We start from the raw sequence: 19,520 nt of genomic DNA, 5'->3' as shown, positions 1-19,520 counted from the left end.
TTTTATTTCCCTTCAAAAAAATTTTTTTTTTGGGTCAGAATTTTAATTTTATAGTCGTAAAATAATCGACAATTATCCAGCAACCCACATACAATTTTTATGCATATCCAATAATAATTAGATTAGTAAATAACACCTTGAAATTGACATACCCCTCCTACATTTCAAGTGGCAGATTAGGGAGTCTGAGTCAGTGTGGTTGGCGGCCATTTTGTGGACATATCCGAAGCGTAAGCTGCCCTATCTATATATATTCTTGTTCCCTATAGAATTTGTGATATTTTGGTATATTTTTACCTGCATAAATATCATATTATATATTAAATATATGTATTTTTTTACGAAATTTCTAAGTACTCAAAAAATTACCTTTAGATATGGCCCCTGATATAAATGTAATTTACAAAATAATGAAGATTTTTTTACATATTTCTATTTTAGGATAACATATGTTTATTCCCTAAAAAAATTAGCCACTTCCTATTTCATTTGGGTACCCAAAAAAATTCATGAAATTTGGACAAATTTTTTTGGCCAAAAAAAGTTACCCTTTTTTTCTCATTTCAGATCTTCACCTCCATGGGTCTGACTTCATCCAAAATACATCAAGATGTGTCCTAAACATTCAAAAATCAATTCCTAAAAGGATTTGTGTATATATGTATAAACTTTTTTTTTATGAATTTTTATGTCAGGTCTTTTTTTTCTACTTAATTTTTTAAAATATTTATAATAAATAGTTTTTCTGCAGATGAGTAGTATTTATCTTTACAGTTGTTTTAAGCATTCATTGAAGTTTTTTTTGGCAAAAGAAAAAAGGAGGTTACTGCAAAAACTGATTTTTCAAGAATTTTTTTTGGCGTCGGGGTCGTTCGCGTCCGAGTATATCCTTAAAGGGGTGTCCGAGGAGCGTACCTATCCAGGGTTAAAAAACACTGACAGTAAGAAAATCCTTTTATATTTTAGTATACTTTCACTGACATTTAAAAAGTGTCCTGCTTATTCTAATCAGATCCTCAAAAGCGATCTTACGTAACACATCTGCTTCTATACTTGATAGAGATAAGGCATCTAGCCTACATTACTGTAGCACCTTCAACAGGCTACAACTGAGAAAATGAACGTTCAGCTGAACACTTTCTGACCATTAATGTTAAAAACATACGGAAGATTTTAATTCGTCAACAATGAACGAATGGACCTTTGGTCGTCCAAGAAGGATTTTCTTTTCAGCCATTTTCCTAAAAGTGGATCAAACTGGGTTAAGTTCATTTAGCCCTAATAAAATTCCTTTTTGCGATGATCAAAACCCTTCTTCTATTCCTCGAAAAGCCAAGTCACGTTCAGCTAACATACTAATAATAGTTATGACACGCCTCAAGACGTTCCCAATAATCGCACTCTTCAAAAATTTATTTCTTTAACTGTTGTCCCAAAATATTAAAATCATTATAACTAATAATTCCTTTAATTACAAATTTTTCTCATTTATTTTTTGCTAGTTTTTGCTTTTGTGAACCACTTCACGGAACAGGTTTCATTCAGCACGGTTATGGTTTCTGAATCTCCACGAATGATGAATCAGCGGTGGATCCTTCCCTTGGGGTACTAAGCACAGGCTCATTTTGCTTAACGGTTAACCCATCCCTGGTGTGAATTTTATTATGTGCTAAAAGACCACTTCTCCGAGCAAATGATTTGCCACAGACACTACATTTGAATAGCTTTTCTCCAGTGTGAGTTGTATAATGGTTTTTGAGACCAGAAGGTTGAGCAAATGCTCTATTGCAGACACTGCATTTATATGGCTTCTCTCCAGTGTGAGTTCTATGATGAACTATTAATGCACTTTTCTGAGCAAACCATCGGTCGCAGATGCTGCACTTGAATGGCTTCTCCCCGGTGTGAATTTTATGATGATCTTTTAAATTACATTTCAGAGAAAACGCTTTGTCACAGACACTGCACTTGAATGGCTTCTCTCCAGTGTGGATTATATGATGTCTTGTCAGTATACGCAAATCAGCAAATGCTTTGTCACAGACGCTGCACTTGAATGACTTCTCGGACTTCTCGAACTTCACGGACTTCTCTGACTTTTCGGACTTCTCGGTGTGATTTTTATAATGTTTTGTGAGACTACCTTTCAGCGAAAATGTTTTGTCACAGACACTACACTTGAATGGCCTCTCCCCAGTGTGAATTCTGATATGAGCTGCAAGATCACATCTTTGAAAAAATGCTTTGTCGCACACACTACACTTGAATGGCTTCTCATCAGTGTGGATTAGATAATGTCTAGTCAGACTACCTTTGTGAGAAAATGCTTTGTCACATACACTGCACTTATATGACTTCCCGGTGTGATTTTTATAATGTTCTTCGAGAGTACCTCTCTCCGAAAATGCTTTGTCACAGACACTACACTTAAATGGCTTTTCTCCTGTGTGAATTCTACAATGGACTGCGAGTCTAGCTTTCACAGAAAATTCTTTGCCACAGTCATTACACTTGAATGGCTTTTCTCCTGTGTGAACTTTACAATGGATTGCGAGTTTAGCTTTTTCATAAAATGCTTTGTCACAGACACTACACTTAAATGGCTTCTCTCCTGTGTGAATTTTACAATGGATTGCGAGTCTCGCTTTTGCAAAAAATGCTTTGTCACAGTCATTACACTTATACGGCTTCTCCCCAGTATGAATTCTATAATGTGCTGTGAGACTAGAACTCCTATCAAATGCTTTGCCACAGATATCGCACTTAAATGGATTCTCCTCAGTGTGAATTCTGTGATGATATCTAAGGTGACCTCTCTGAGTGAATGCTTTTCCACAGACAGTGCACATAAATGGCCTCTCCTTAGTGTGAATTTTATGATGCTCTACGAGAATACGTTTCTTAGTAAAGGCTTTTTCGCAAACACTGCACTTGAATGGCTTCTCTCCAGTGTGAACTTTATGATGGTCTTTGAGATAACCTTTCAGAGAAAATGCTTTATCGCAAACACTGCACTTGAAAGGTTTCTCCCCACTGTGAATTTTTAAATGTCTCATGAGAGCAGTTTTCCAAACAAAGACTTTGCCACATTCACTACACTTGAAAGACCTTCTGCAAGGGTGACTTTCATAATGTTCTTTAAGATCAATTTCAGTAGAAAATGCTTTGTTACAGTCTCTGCATCTGAACTGGCTTCCAGGGTTAATTAGCTTATGGGTATTGGGTTCAGCGGCTCCACTAAATTGTTTTTCATAATTCCCACCCACCAATGACTTCTCGCGCGTACCAACATCAGAGTGAGTTTCAGACTCACTTTCCTGACAAAGAGGTTTTTCACAGCCACTGTTTTCGATCTGTTCCTCCTCTTTCTGTAAACATTCTTTCCCCTTTTCTTTTCCCTCTCCTTCATCCTCTTTCCTATTGGATCCCAGCTGTATGCCACAATCCTCTTTCACACCTGTCTCTACACTCTTCTCCTTTTGATTGACTTCCCTCTTGCTGATTTGTAAATCCTCCTCACTCACTGAGGCATCAGAGTCCAAAGGATATTTAATGTCACTTTCGCTCGACTCAAATACTTCTGGTTCTCCTTTGAATTCTATTTCTGGATCCTTGAAATCAGAGCCATCATCACAGAGTCCATCACTCACAAAAATATCATGATTCTCCAATTTCACTTCAGTGTGTGGAAACGAATCTTCCATTTCGCTTTTTATTGGAAATTCTGATGATTCAGAGTCCGTCATCCTCTCACCATCAAAAGATGACATTTTCATCAGTATTATCTTCAACGGTTTATAAATACATAGTTAACGCTAAACTTTCTACAGCAAAAAGCAACACAGACCCTTCTTCCTTTTTCCGAGTACTCTTTCTCTTGCAGATATCTTCAGTAGTTTACACAATCTTGTCACAAGAGTTGGATGTTTCTTTCCTTTGCTATAAAAAGTCTGAAGTCTGAAAGAATAGAGAATAACTATCAGTGGAGAAGGGCAAGATGATAATGTTGGAGATTTCTGAAATAAAATGACAATTTTTGACCTAATTAACAAATTTCAAAAGTAATTTGTATTTTACCTAACCATACGAACCTGAAGCTCTTTACTATGGAGAGATATATGTGGCAACAGCTGAAACTAGCATTGAAACATTTAGCGAGGTGTAACTAGCTTCTGCTAGTTAGTGGGGGGGGGGGGAGGGGTAGATCAACCACCCTGGTCACACTCGCAGTAGCTAACAGGAGTCACTTAGCAATTGCAGGCACGACTTCATGGGGTAGGTGATGGCAGGCCAGTATGCGTAAAGAGCTTCAGGTTTGTATGGTTAGGGGAAATACAAATGATTTCCAAATTTGTCATTTGGTCCGGCACCAAATACAAAGATTTTACCTCTTAACTATGGAGACTCACGTTTAGGTGGGCTAACACTTGGCTATACAGACCATTGCTTTTCAAACTGCTTTCTCTCTTACAGGTGTGATTTTTCTCTTTGATGCTCCTCATGCACGTATGTCCAGAACCTGAAGGGCACACTTGTAGCTCCTTCATATCCTCGGTCGAGACAGACACCACAATCTCCTGTAGACATGCTGGCTGTGTGCGAGGCCCATCTCTCGCCTTCCCAGTGTTTTTTGTGACCCTCGCACCCGTTAGCCCTCTCTTTGACGACCTCCTGCATACAATGAGTCCTCCCACCATCTTCGAACCTCCTTGTCTTCCGGGGATCACAGTCCTCTACGTTCGTCATCCGCAAGCCAGCACTCCAGTTAGCAAGATAAGCTATCTTCTCGTTGGTCTCCTGTTTATGATCGTTGGTCTCCGTGGGATTGTCACTCAACATCTTGTGATCATCACTCGCCGGCGCGTGGTTGATGCTCTTCTGAGCGCCGTTCCTTTTCTGATCGTCGTTCTCCAATTACACGCTCGCCTTCTGCTCACCGTTCGTCAGGACAAGACCTTCCGACAAGTTGTTCGCTGTCTCGTCACTCCAAAATATCTCCCACCAGATGACGCTCTCCTGCTCAGCATTCTCTAGTGCACTGATCCCTGACGCTAGGATCTCCAGCTCGTCGTTCGCCAACGCTTTACTCCCCCAACTTGCCAATCGCCTTCTCGTTGATCTCCTATGCGACGCTCCCTGACGCAGCACTCACTATCGCGATGCTCCCTGCCACGTCACTCATTATCACGATGCTTGCCAATGCGATGCTCTCCAGTGCGACGTTCTCCTACGCGCGCCACTCGCCTTCATGACGATCTCCTACGCGACGCTCCCCTACGCATCATTTGCTGATGCATCACGCGCCTTTCAGAGGATCTCCATCATGATGGTCACCAACATGTCATTTGCCTGTGTTGCTCGCCATCACACCGCTCGTCTTCTCGCAGTTCGCCTGCCTGATCATCGTTTGCCCACTCGTCGATGGTCTCCAAAGTATTCTCCTCCTTATTCTCAAACTCTTGCTCAAGAATCACTCGCTCTTCCTCACGAATCGCTCATCCCTGCACATTAATTGTATGTTCCTGAGCACTCGCAAACTTTTCACAAGCATTGATGAGCAAAGAGTTTCCTCAAGAGTCCTCGACCTCAGCGGCAGCTAGTGGAAGGCCCGTCCCTTTATGAGAAAGCTTCAAACACACTCTGAATAGGTACGCTGGCGTTCCTATTTCTCCAGAACAACCGGGGATGACATCAAAAGACCAACTGATGCCTGTTCCTCTTCCATCTTCCCCACAGTTTCAGGTTCCAAGGTGACAACCTGCGAGGAAGCATTCTCCACCTCCAGGCCTCCCCATGGACACCTCGGACCTGTCATCTGTTGGCGAACAGCCATTACGCTTCGACAACCTTATTGAGATGGTCACTTTGGCCACAGCAGATCCTCCTAAACCACCGCAGATTCCTCCTAGGCAGAGGCCGGTTGTTGCCTCTACCTAGGTCATCCCGTTGGAGAAGTCGGTTTCCTTCTCTTCTTCCTCTACCTTTCCTACTGACCCCAGGAAGTGGCCAACTTGTGCTAGGGACCCAGTTCCACCGATGCCAATCTCTCCCATCGGGAGAACAAGGGAAGGTGCAAGAGGCGCCTAAGTTCTGATGCAGGACTTCAACACCCTGGAGCTTACACCAGTTATGACGGTGTGACAGAGGAAGATGATGCCAAAACAGACCCTTCCTCATGTAGACCTTCTTCACCCTAGGGTGAGCATGGACATAGGCTCGCCTCCCAAGATTTCTCACGTGCCTTATTTCTCTCCTTCTCCAATCAAGGTAGTTCCCATCAAACTACAGCCCCCCTCTGGAGGGCGTTGAATCTCAAGCAAAAGAGGTTAAGGCCCCTAAGGAATGACCGGCACCCTCCAGACCTTCCTTGCTGGAAGAGCATTTGCCGTCCCGTACGGACCCTAAGGCTACGAAGACGGTCCCTAAGATCTATAAAGATCGTGAGAACCTCATGCAAGAGAGGGCCAGAAGTTCTCCAGTCACGATTTTCTCTCGTGACGTTCTTCCTCTTGATGAACTTGACAACCCCAGGCTCCTATTGATGAGAGCTTGGAGGTGGATGACCTCCTGGACTTTGACGAAAACAACTTCCCTAAGGCAGCGAGTCTGAAGTTCAAGTACAAGACGGAACCTCGGGAGTCCGAATCCGCCTTCCAGCAAGTCCTAGCCTGCATGAGGGTTATTAATGGGTTGTCAAACACGGTGGCAGCTCCTCAGGAAGGCAGGGACCATATGCATGGTACTTTGAGACCACCTAAGACCAGTTCCACCACGCCTTGGTCTAAGGAAATGACGGCAGCCAGGAAGAGGGCATTCTCCCAGATCGCCGGCTCCTCCAGCTTGCTTCGTGCTGGTTCGTCATCTCGGTTCCTCCCGCCTCCTTTTGCCCAACAGAGGAGGCGTTACTAATTGGAATACAAACCTATTCCGGCTTTTATGTTTTGAGGCTCTTTCGAGAGGAGTCCCCATAGAGAGGCTTTCTGGACTTTCATGCACTTTCTCTGCCTCAGAGCACATCAACAAAGTACGCCATGCAGGCTGCTCCATGGCTGGATCTATGGGTGGATTCAGTGGGCCACCTTGTGCAAACCAAGGATTGATCAAAAGAGAGTACAAGAAGGTCCATGGAGACTTTTCTCTTGTCAGGCACTTGGACCTTGGAGTTCCTTTCCCACCAGGTTGTCCAACTTGGGAAAATGTAATTCTTAAAGAGACAAGATGCTGTGATTGAAAGATTCCACAAGCAGGTTCCTAGAGCTAAAGTATCAAGGCTCAGAAACTCTACTCTGGAAGGAACACTTCTCTTCAAGCCAGAGGATGTCGAGACGGTTGCTGAGCGTTGGAGAATATCCACTAAGGATTCCCTCCTTTATACGGCCTTGACGAACAGGCCCTATGGGAAGGCTCCTCCACCTCCCAAGAAATAGCCACAGCCCACCAAACCCTCGACCAGTAGGACAGCAGGGTCCTCTAAAAAGGTGTCACGGCAGCCTTTTCCTGCCGGAGATCCAAAGGGCTCCAAACCCTCCAGAGGAGGGAAAGGTGGTACGGGAAGAGGCAGAGGCGGCCACTACAGCTAGGGGGGCAATCCTTTCACCAGCCCACCAGTGGGGGGATGCCTGCAATGCCGCTGGAAGAGGTGGACGCAACACGGGGCAGATTCGTGGACAACCTCTGTGATTTGTGTAAGGTATCGCATCCCATTCACACAATCTTCCCCTCCACTGACTCGAGATCCAGTTCCATCCAGCTTCTATATGAAGGAATCCGCAAACGAGCTGGACCTTCAGGCCGAAGTCCACACTATGTTGGAGGGCGCTTTCAAAGAGATCCTCTATAGCAGCTAGACAAGAAAAGTTTCTCTCAAGTTAATTCAGATATTGGCACTGGATCGATCGTACAGTTTGTTTTCTTTGCTCTCTTGATAATCCTGGTGATATCGTCTAGTGTTACATTATTGAATCACATTAGTTTTATCTGTGTATCTGGTGTAGCATTAATCTGATGTTGAATATATGCAAATGACCTACGTATATTTTCTATTTTGTTTTTAAAGAATACTAGAAAATTATTTGCTAGTTCCTGGTCACTGTGCCCCTCTGTTAGCTTTTTTACATTTCCCATTATACCATTTAGGAAATGATATAACTTATTCATGTCTGTTGCTGCTTCGCTTTCTTTCCTTCTTAGTGGGTAATTATATTGGCACATTGCAATTTTGTATTCTACCCATGTACTTTCAGCTTTTAACCGATTCCACTTTCATTCCTTACGTCTTTTTCACCTCTTTCTCTAAAGTCTCTCTATCAAACAATGTACTGAATCCTGACCCTCCTCCTAATCGACGACCAGGAGCTCATGACATCAGGGGCATAAGTATGTCCCTGACATTTAAACGCAACTCTGTGGTGCAGGTGTTGCAAGCGGGTGTGTGGAAGCATTAGACAACTGTGAGACGTGACCCACTGGTACTGTGGTGGCTGCACAACAGGTGGTTTAAATATAACTCAGGATCCTTGATGGACAAGTAGCAGACGGTTGAGGGCATTGGTTACCCGTGGTTAGTCTGTATGAATGTTAAGCATGACTGACTCCTTTTTCTTTCATCTTCCCCTCTCTTGGGGAACAGCCCCATGTGTCCTCTGCACGCTGGCCTCGCCTATCTGCAGATAATAGCCATTTCCCTTGTGTAACCTATTAAGTCTTCATACTTATACATGTTCCTGATACTCCTCGCGAGGTGGATATTGCGAATGTTTTTTATTTGCATTCCTATTCTTAAACTATGAACATTCCTACCTACACAGTCATATTGCTAGTTCCTCACAACCAAAGAGGTTGCTAAGGCCACTGCGAGCACATTACACAATGTCTCCTTTTAGCGAGGTGTTACACAATGTCTCCTTTTAGCGAGGTGTTACACAATGTCTCCTTTTAGCGAGGTGTCAAGGGTTTTTTTCCCAGTTATAGTCTAACTATGTACAGGTAAAAACCCGGGGCAATGACCAAGGTAGAGGTCGGACTACCGCCTCCCTAACAGCTGAGTCGTCCTTATTAAATAACGCAAGGTTTGTTTAGTGGCAGAACAAATGACAAATTTGGAAATTTGTATATTTAATAACGATACAAACCTTTAGCTATTTATAAAAATGGTCCCGCCTTCACCTGTCTCCCACAAGTCCTGCCAGCAATCAAAAGTGGTGAAACATCACTGACTTGTGAGTGAGGGCACCCGATACCACCCCCCCTCCACCTCCCTCTTAACGAGTGGTTGGGTGGTTGCCACCTCACACTGAAGTCTTGGTGGTTAGTCTTCCAGCTTTGCCGAAGGATAATCCTTATTAACCCTTTTACCCCCAGGCTATTTGGAACTTTCCAACCCTTAACCCACAGGGGGTTATTTTTTTCAAGCACTTTTTGCAGTATATTTTTTTAAATTGCTCTAACAGCCTTAATTTTCTTCATAGAGAGGTCAGGTTGGTCTCATTCTCTTGAAAATGCCTGAAGTTTCTTAAAAAATATCAAAAATATGCAAAAAAAAAAGTAAATAGCAGTTTTTTGCAAGGACGTACCACGTACGTCCTTGGGATGAGTTTTGTGAAACGTACAGTACGTCCTTTGGTGGTAAAAGTGTTAATTAACTAAATGTTCGTATCATTAGGAAAAATACAAATTACATCCAAATTTGTCATTTAATGTCCAATAAAGAATCATTTGCAAAGGAACTATCTTAATTACACTTGATCAAACTAACGAGAGAGAGAGAAAGTACAATTACTCTAGATAGCATGGAAATTTGATTGCTTTGTAACAATATTCTCCTCTTTTTAAAAGAACATGATTCCCTTACAAATTTTCTAGGCCCTAAGCACTTAAGGAATTTGGCACCCAATACATATAAATAATTCAAAATACAAAAAAGTACCACACAAAATTTTATCCATTGAAATTAAACAAAACTTATAGCAAAAAGAAATCCATGTTTATTTTTGTATACCCTCACTTCGATTTAAAGTTTCCTCATGACTTTTTAACATAATAAACAACAAAAAATGTATCGGTTGAAATTAAACAACACGGACAGTAAGAAAATTTTTATTTTAGTATACTCTCACTTACACTCGGAAAGTGTCCTGCTTATTCTAATCAGATCATCAAAAGCGATCTTACGTAACACATCTGCTTCTATACTTGATAGAGATAAGGCATCTTGCCTACATTACTGTAGCACCTTCAACAGGCTACAACTGAGAAAAGGAGCGTTCAGCTGAACACTTTCTGATCATTAATGTTAAAAATATATGGAAGATTTTAATACGTCAACGATGAACGAATGGACCTTTGAACATCCAAGAAGGATTTTCTTTTCTGCCATTTTCCCATTTTGAAATTTGGTGTGCTAAAAGTGGAACAAACTGGGTTGTGTTCAATCAACCATAAAAAAAGCCAAGTCACATTCAGCTAACATACTAATAATAGCTATGACACGCCTCAAGACGTTCCCAGTAATCGCACTCTTCAAAAATTTATTTCTTTAACTGTTGTCCCAAAATATTAAAATCATTATAACTAATAATTCCTTTAATTACAAAGTTTTCTCATTCATTTTTTGCTAGTTTTTGCTTTTGTGAACCACTTCACGGAACAGGTTTCATTCAGCACAGTTATGGTTTCTGAATCTCCACGAATGATGAATCAGCGGTGGACCCTTCCCTTGGGGTACTAAGCACCGGCTCATCTTGCTTAACGGTTAACCCATCCCTGGTGTGAATTTTATCATGTGCTAAAAGACCACTTCTCCGAGCAAATGATTTCTCACAGACACTACACTTGAACGGCTTTTCTCCAGTGTGAGTTGTATAATGGTTATTGAGAGCAGAATTTTGAGCAAATGCTCTATCGCACACACTGCATTTATACGGCTTCTCTCCAGTGTGAGTTCTATGATGATCTTTTAAATTACCTTTCAGAGAAAACGTTTTGTCACAAACACTGCACTTGAATGGCTTCTCTCCAGTGTGGATTATATAATGTCTTTTCAAAGTACTACTATCAGAAAATGCTTTGTCACAGACGCTGCACTTGAATGACTTCTCAGTGTGATTTTTATGAGAAAATGCTTTGTCATAGACAATACCCTTAAATAGCTTTTCCCCGGTGTGAATTTTACAATGGACTGCGAGTTCAGCTTTTTCAGAAAATGCTTTGTCACAGTCAATGCACTTATATGGCTTCTCCCCAGTATGAATTCTAAAATGTACTGTTAAATTAGAGCTATTATAAAATGCTTCGCCACAGATATCGCACTTGAATGGCTTCTCCCCAGTATGAATTCTAAAATGTACTGTTAAATTAGTACTCTTATAAAATGCTTTGCCACAGACATTACACTTATATGGCTTCCCACCAGTGTGAATTCTCTGATGATTTTTAAGGATACTTTTCTGAGCGTATGCTTTTCCACAGACAGTGCACTTAAATGGCATCTCCTTTGTGTGAATTTCATGATGCGCTATGAGACTACGTTTCTGAGAAAAGCCTTTTTCGCAAACACTGCACTTAAAAGGCTTCTCTCCAGTGTGCATTTTATTATGCGCTACGAGACTACGTTTATGAGTAAAGGCTTTTCCGCAAACACTGCACTTAAAAGGCTTCTCTCCAGTGTGAATTTTATGATGGTCTGTGAGATAATCTTTTTGAGAAAAGGCTTTTTCGCAAACACTGCACTTGAATGGCTTCTCCCCACTGTGATTTCTTAAGTGTCTCATGAGAGCACTTTTCCAAACAAACTCTTTGCCACATTCACTACACTTGAATGACCTTCTGCAAGGGTGACTTTCATAATGTGCTTTAAGATCATTTTCATTGGAAAATGTTTCGTCACAGTCTCTGCATCTGAACTGGCTTCCAGTGTGAATTAGCTTATGGGTATTGGGTGCAACGGCTCCACTCAATTGTTTTTCATAATTCCCACCCACAAAGGACTCACGCGTACCAACAACAGTGTGAGTTATGGAATCCCTTTCCTGACAAAGAGGTTTTCCACAGCCACTGTTTTCGATCTGCTCCTCCTCTTTCAGTAAACATTCTTTCATACTTCGTCTTCCCTTTTCCTCACTCTCTTTCCTACTGAATCCCAGCTGTATGCCACAATCCTCTTTCACACCTGTCTTTATACTCTTCTTCACCTCTTTATTGACTTTCCTTTTGCTAACCTGTAAATCCTCCTCATTCATTGATGTACCAGAGTTGAAAGAATATTTCATGTCACCTTCAGTTGACTTAAACATTTCTGGCTCTGCTTTGAATTCTGGCTCTGCCTTGAATTCTATTTCTGACTCAACTTTGAATTCTATTTCTGGCTCGGCTTTGAATTCTGGCTTTGCCTTGAATTCTATTTCTGGCTCGGCTTCAAATTCTGGCTCGGCTTTGAATTCCATGTCTGGATCGATGAAAAGAGAGTCATCATCAAAGAGTCCCATGCTGTCAACCAAATCATCATTTTCTAACTTGACTGCAGTGTGTAAAAAAGAATCTTCCGTTTCGTTTTTTATTGGAAATTCTATTGATTGAGAGTTCTTCATCCTCTCCCTATCACTGGATGACATTCTCTTCAATATTACCTTCAACAACAGACAAATATAAAGTTAACACTGCACTTCAAAGTCTTACACCATGGACCAACACAGAGCCTTCTTCCTTTTTCCGAGTCCTGTTTCTCTTGCAGATATCTTCAATAGTTTACACAATCTTGTCACAAGAGTTGGATGTTTATTTCCTTTGCTATAAAAAGTCTGAAGTCTGAAAGAATAGAGAACAACTATCAGTGGAGAAGGGCAAGATGATAATGTTGGAGTTTTCTGTTATAAAATGACCATTTTCAAACTGATTAACAAATTTAAAAAGTAATTTGTATTTTTCCTAGCCATACAAACATGGGTCTTTTCATTATGGATATTAGAATCATTCGGTGAAATGGATAATGAGCCCTCATCCAAGTGGAAAGCCCCACCCCCTTCCAGTCGGCTCATAACTCTCTTTCAGCCCAGGACTTAGAAGGGTGTTTTGAGGAGGGAAGTTACATTAAAGGACTCAGATTTTATGGCTTCAAAAAATGACAAATTTGGAAATAATTTTCATTTTTCCTGACCATACAAACCTGAAGCTCTTCATTATGGAGATATATTTCAGTGACAGCTGAAACTAGCAATAAAACTTCTAGCCTGGAGACCTATTCGAGATCTCTTGGAGAGCGCCCCTCTGCATCATGGTCTGGACTTAAGCCCACACGGCCAGCTCCTTTCCTGAACCCTTCGCATGGGAGTCTAGAGGAATTGGATTCCGAGTCAGAGGAGTGAGAGATTGCATGAAAGAGACAGGATATCCTTAACTGACCGCTGCGATCGTCCAGGGATTGGCTCCGTGATGCTACCACCTCTGCCAGAGGCGTTGCACAGAAGTCGAGGAGGACATGTCCAAAGGTATACAAGCAGTCACTCGTGGGCGAGGAGGAGGTTGGGCAGGTTGGACAGGGAACTTCAGCGACTTTTGAAGAGATGACACCAAGGTGTCAACCCAGGAAGGGAGCTCTCCAGCCCGAGAAGAGTCGGGAGCTTCCTTAGGGAGTCATGGGGGAGGAGGCCCCCTCTTAGGATGCTCTTCTAAGGGGCCGGGTACTGATGGAGGAAGCCTCTTTGGCATCATGAGATGCTCTTTGGTGATGCACACTGGGCAATCAGGAGAGATAAGAACGTTCGCGTATTTGTTGGGAGGTTCCTTAAAGCCCTTTGGAAAATGGAGTGGCCTTCCGCTAGAGCTGTCAGTAGCGGATGATGTTGTTGGAGTAGTTGGATCCTCACTCGAGCGCGAAACCGTGGCTTCAGCCCATGAGACACTCGCCTGTTCAGCAGTTGGACTTGCTGGGGGAGACGCTTTACTCGCGACAATGCGTGGAATGGGTGTGGACGCATGCGACTCACGCGTGGAATCAAGAGATTCGTGCTCAATGGCAGCCGAATCGTGTGTGGGGGCAATACACTGGGTGGGAGAGCGTTTGGGTGCAGCAGAGCTAATAGAGAGGCGCGTTGCATAGGCAAACACTTCGTAAAGATATCCCAGGCTTTGAAAGGCACTGGAGGTAGCATTGACAGAAGCTTCTCTAAGGGTTGGTCCATCTCATTTCTTTGTCTGGTCTGAGGTCGATTGGAATGAGGGTCAGGAGATATAGAGCCGTGTGCTGATGGAGAGCGGGTGCGTCTATGATGTCATCCAGAAGAGGGTCTCCTCGATCTAGAGCATTTCGAACGCTTAGATCGTGATCATCTAGAGTGACGGTCTTTCGATCGTGAGTGTGCTCACCTCGTGATCATGATCATCTTGATCACGAGTGCTTAGCATGAGACTTTGAGCGCGAAGCTCATAATCGTGAGAGCAAGGATCGTGATCGTGATCATGATCGCAAGGTTCGCGATCGTGTATCTCTAGAGGAAGAGGGTGAAGTGGAACTTGCCTTTGAGCGTGAAGCCATTGATCTTGAGCGGTGCGCCCTAGATTGACGGTGTCTCCTAGAAGACGTACGCTAAGATTGCGATGACCTATGGTCTTCATTTTGCGAGCACGTAGCGCTATCGTGCGAATTTCTATGAAACAAATGCTTAGATCGTGAATGATCTCTTGAACCTCGTAAACGGGGTTCGAGTGAGGTTAAATCTCATAAAGGTGATCTTGTTACAGGACAGGATGTCGTCACACGTCCAGGAGAAGGGCGAGCAGGTGGAACGCTCATCAAAAAAGGATCACTGCGCTCACTAGGATCTTTCTGCCTAACCTTTTCAGCTTGCTGGGGGAGCACACGTGAGCTGGAGCCATTTCTGTTGGAAGAAATAATGTTTACGTTAGGGTTAAGCAGCGATGTCGCCCAAGGTTGGCAAGCAGAGACATTGTCAGCAAGAAACTGTTGTAAGAGCAAACAAAAGGATCACGTCCGCAGGTGGAAGGGCCAGGAGAGGGTGTAAGGTGGACTTAACAAAGGTCCAGGGCAGAAGATGTTGTTGTCACAGGGGACGGTTCTCTCCTCGCCCCACGGTGAAGGAGCTGCCGAAGTCTCTCATTCGAAGGAGGAGCAGAAAGGGCAGCCAGGCCTGCAGCACATCTGCAAGGGAAAAGTGTCCTGCTTTCTTTAATTAGATTCTCAAATTTGATCTTACGTAACACATCCGAGCTCAATCTGCCCTAATAAAATTCCTTTTTGCAATGATCAAAACCCTTCTTCTATTCCTCGAAAAGCCAAGTCACATTCAGCTAACATACTAATAATAGCTATGACGCGCCTCAAGACATTCCCTGTAATCGCACTCTTCTAAAATTTATTTCTCCAACTGTTTGTCCCAAACCTCCACCTTGTTTGCGAGTTAATTATGTCTAGGTGAGTAGTGCTTTTTCATGATTATCAATTACAATACTGTTTTATTGGTCACTGAACCCTTCTCTTATAAGAAAACTATGTCTGATCTGTTGGTGATGAACACATTAACCACTCTCTTGTATTTCTCCCCTTTGGCTTTTGTCCCAACAAAAAGAAGTTTCAGCAAACAATACCTTATTGGTTTGCCACTACTGAAATGCAAGTTAGACTTATCAAATAGTCCATTGTGATGCTGTTAGTTATTGGATCTGCAAGCAATCCAACAAGCCATATCATCAACAAAGAAAACAACCCACAACCCTGAATTCTTTGCTACATTTTGATTTACTTCAACTTTTTGTAGAGAGATTACTTTCAACACCAACACCGTGGTCCACTAAACTCTCGTCTTCTGCAATCATTTCAACATTAGCGCTGTTTTTTATATGGCACCTGCCTGTGGCACCTCATTACGTTTTGATCCTCAAGTAACCAGAGTGAAATTTATCGCATCTGTGTTGACTCCTGATTTGACCTGAAATCGGTATATCACGGAGTGGAACTTGCGTGAAGAAAGAAGTTAGCTGTGCAATTGAAATTAAAAATATCAAAATCATTATAACTAATAATTCCATTGATTACAATGTTTTCTCGTTTATTTTTTGCTAGTTTTTGCTTTTGTGAACCACTTCACGGAACAGGTTTCATTCAGGCCGGTTATGATTTCTGAATCTCCATGAATGATGAATCAGCGGTGGATCCTTCCCTTGGGGTACTAAGCACATGCTCATCTTGCTTAACGGTTAACCCATCCCTGGTGTGAATTTTATAATGTGCTGCAAGACCACCTCTCTGAGCAAATGATTTCTCGCAGACACTACATTTGAATAGCTTTTCTCCAGTGTGAGTTGTATAGTGGTTATTGAGAGCAGAATTTTGAGCAAATGCTCTATCGCAGACACTGCACTTATATGGCTTCTCCCCAGTGTGAATTATATGATGTCTTGTCAGATTACCTAAATTAACAAATGCTTTGTCACAGACGCTGCACTTAAATGACTTCTCGGTGTGATTTTTATAATGTTCTGTGAGAGTACCTCTTTGCAAAAATGCTTTGTCACAGACGCTACACTTGAATGGCTTCTCTCCTGTGTGAATTTTACAATGGATTGCGAGTTTAGCTTTTTCAGAAAATGCTTTGTCACAGTCATTACACTTATACGGCTTCTCCCCAGTATGAATTCTATAATGTGCCGTGAAATTAGTACTCTTATAAAATGCTTTGCCGCAGATATCGCACTTGAATGGCTTCTCCCCAGTGTGAATTCTGTGATGATCTCTAAGGGTACCTTTCTGAGCGAATGCTTTTCCACAAACAGTGCACTTAAATGGCCTCTCCTTAGTGTGAATTTTATGATGCTCTATGAGACTGCGTTTCTGAGTAAAGGCTTTTTCGCAAACACTGCACTTGAATGGCTTCTCTCCAGTGTGAATTTTATGATGTTCTGTGAGATAACCTTTCTGAGAAAATGCTTTATCGCAAACACTGCACTTGAATGGCTTCTCCCCACTGTGATTTCTTAAATGTCTCATGAGAGCACTTTTCCAAAAAAACTCTTTGCCACATTCACTACACTTGAATGACCTTCTGCAAGGGTGATTTTCGTAATGTGCTTTACGATCAATTTCATTTGAAAACGTTTGTCACAGTCTCTGCATCTGAACTGGCTTTCAGTGGGAATTAGCCTGTGGGTATTGGGTTCAGCGGCTCCACTAAATTGTTTTTCATAATTCTCATCCACAAATGACTTCTCACGTGTACCAACATCAGTGTGAGTTTTGGAGTCACTTTCCTGACAAAGAGGTTTTCCTCAGCCACTGTTTTCGATCTGCTCCTCCTCTTTCAGTAAACATTCTTTCCCCCTTCCTCTTCCTTTTCCTTCGTTCTCTTTCCTGATGGATCCCAACTGAATGCCACATTCCTCTTTTTAGCGAGGTGTTACTAGCTTCTGCTAGTTAGTGAGGGGGGGGGGTAGATCAATCACAGTGCTCACACTCGCAATAGCTAACAGGAGTCCCTTTGCAGTTGCAGGCCAAGCCATCTCTGCAACGGTGTGAGAACTAAGTATTGTGACTCAACCAGGTGAGATGTACCTTGGAGCTTAAGCTCCTCACTCACCTAGATGTTGCCTGATCACTACCTCACTGGGAGATCGCGGACTTAACAAATATATATTACATACTGAATATCAGGTTACACAAGGGGCAATGGTGCCTACCTGCAGTCAGAGGATGTCAGCTTGCAGAGTTCCATGGATGCTAAGACCCCAAGAGAGGGGAGAAAGAAGAGGCCAGTCACTCGCATATTCATTCTAGTCCTACAACTGGGTAACATCTGCCCTCAACCAATAGTTTCTTGTCCTACAAAGGAGCTGTGTTTGTGAGCTTGTTTTGTGCAGCCACCACAGGACGTATCAAAAAGGTATCTAGGTTACTGTGGGTTACATGCGGATACATCCAGGCATGAAGCTGAAGCAACTGGACGTTCTTGTGATAGATGTTAGTGTGTGGTTGTTTGAGTAGATCTTGAAGTGGAGGAAGTTCTCTCGGTTGATCTACTATCATTTGCAGAAGGTCCAGAAACCATTCTGCATGATGCCATAGCAAAGCTATGAGGGTCATCATTAGATTTTTGGATGCTCTGGTCTTGTTGAGCAAGCCTCTCATAACACAAAACGGGGGAAAGGCGTACACATCGATGTCACACCGTTGTCAAAATGCATCCTGCTATAGAGACTTAGGGTCTGGGACTGGGGAACAGTAAAGCGGGAGCCTTAAGTTCAGGGATGTTGCGAACAGGTCCACAGTCAGGGAACCCGCCAAAGTTAGGACTTTGTTGGCAATCAGAGGATTCAAAGACCATTCGGAACCCACTACCTGAGTCGCTCTGCTCAGATTGTCTGCGAGCACATTCCTTTTACCCGGAATGAAGCAAGCTGACGGTGTTACCGAATGATCTTCTGCCCATCTTAGTATCTCTACTGCAAGATGGCATAGTTGCTGCAAAAAGGTACCACCTTGTTTCTTTATATAAGCTGCTACAGTGGTGTTGTCGCTCATCAACACCACCGAGTGACCCATCAGCATCTGATAAAACTGTTTGAGGGCTAGGAAGTCTGCTCTCATCTCTAGGAGATTATGTACTGGATTTGGACCAAAGGCCTGAGATTGTGTGGTGCACCAAGTGGGCCCCCCACCCTTGTTTTGATGGGTCTGCGAAGAGCAACAAATTCGGAGGATGGACGAGAAGATCTTGGCCCTTGCAGAGATTCACCTCTGCAAACCCCCATAGCAGATCCGTTAAGTTGTTCCTGGCCCATTGGAACTAGGGTGTTCAGGAACCTGGGTGTGCTGGTCCCAAAAGTACTTGAGATGTCATTGGAGGGATCTTATCCTGAAGCGAGAGTTGGGAACAAAACGCATCAGGGAGGTTAGATGCCCTAGGACGCACAACCACTGTCTACTAGACACGTCTTCTCGTCTGAGGAAGGGATGAGCCTGTGTACTCTGTCATCTGATGGAAAGGCTTTTTGTATCATGGTGTCTATTAACATACCGAGGTACACTATTCTCTGTGATGGAAGCAGTGATAACTTCTTGAGATTTATCACGATCCCCAGATACTGACAAAACTCAAAAAGCATGTTCTGCCAAACCTAGCCACTTGTCTAGGTATCTTAGGAGATGAATGCCGTTCTTGTGAGCCCATGTTGACACTAGGGTGAACACTCTGGTGAAGACCTGGGGTGCTGTTGAGAGACTGAAACGGAGAACTTTGAATTGATAGTGTCTTCCTTCGTGTATGAACCTTAGATACTTCCTTGAAGACGTATGGACTGGGATCTGGAAGTATGCGTTCTGGAGATCCGATGTACACGTGAAGTCCATTGGTCTTGCTGCTTGAATGACTGTGTCTGCTGTCTACATCCTGAACAAAGTTTGAAGGACAGACTTGTTCAGGGGTGAGAGATCTATGACTGGTCTCCATCCTCCAGTCACATTTATCGCCAGAAGAAGTCGGCTGTAGAAGCCTGGAGATCTGTTTGAGACCACCTTT

At 42.8% G+C, this 19,520-nt stretch overlaps 2 protein-coding genes across 2 annotated transcripts in view; both read right to left on the bottom strand.

The window, feature by feature from the left end:
• Positions 1 to 977: 977 nt before the first annotated feature.
• LOC137619178 (zinc finger protein 721-like) overlaps positions 978 to 19,520 on the bottom strand; it is a 177,023-nt gene continuing 158,480 nt past the window's right edge. The window contains exons 5-6 of the mRNA XM_068349363.1: positions 10,668 to 12,801; positions 978 to 3,797 (exon numbers count right to left, since the gene is read on the bottom strand). Of these exons, the coding sequence (XP_068205464.1) occupies positions 1,551 to 3,797; positions 10,668 to 12,608 (4,188 nt within the window). The 5' untranslated portion in view covers positions 12,609 to 12,801 and the 3' untranslated portion in view covers positions 978 to 1,550. The remainder of the gene's footprint in view (positions 3,798 to 10,667; positions 12,802 to 19,520) is intronic.
• LOC137618771 (zinc finger protein 260-like) lies at positions 14,908 to 17,460 on the bottom strand. The gene has a single exon (XM_068348955.1). It carries the CDS (start codon positions 16,994 to 16,996, stop codon positions 16,121 to 16,123), a length of 876 nt encoding a protein of 291 aa, XP_068205056.1. The 5' UTR covers positions 16,997 to 17,460; the 3' UTR covers positions 14,908 to 16,120.

The sequence above is a fragment of the Palaemon carinicauda genome, chromosome 25 (assembly GCF_036898095.1).
Source record: "Palaemon carinicauda isolate YSFRI2023 chromosome 25, ASM3689809v2, whole genome shotgun sequence".
Taxonomy (NCBI): Eukaryota; Metazoa; Arthropoda; class Malacostraca; order Decapoda; family Palaemonidae; genus Palaemon; species Palaemon carinicauda.
The sequence above is the reverse complement of the archived record's forward strand: the minus strand, read 5'-3'. Positions and strand labels throughout refer to the sequence as shown.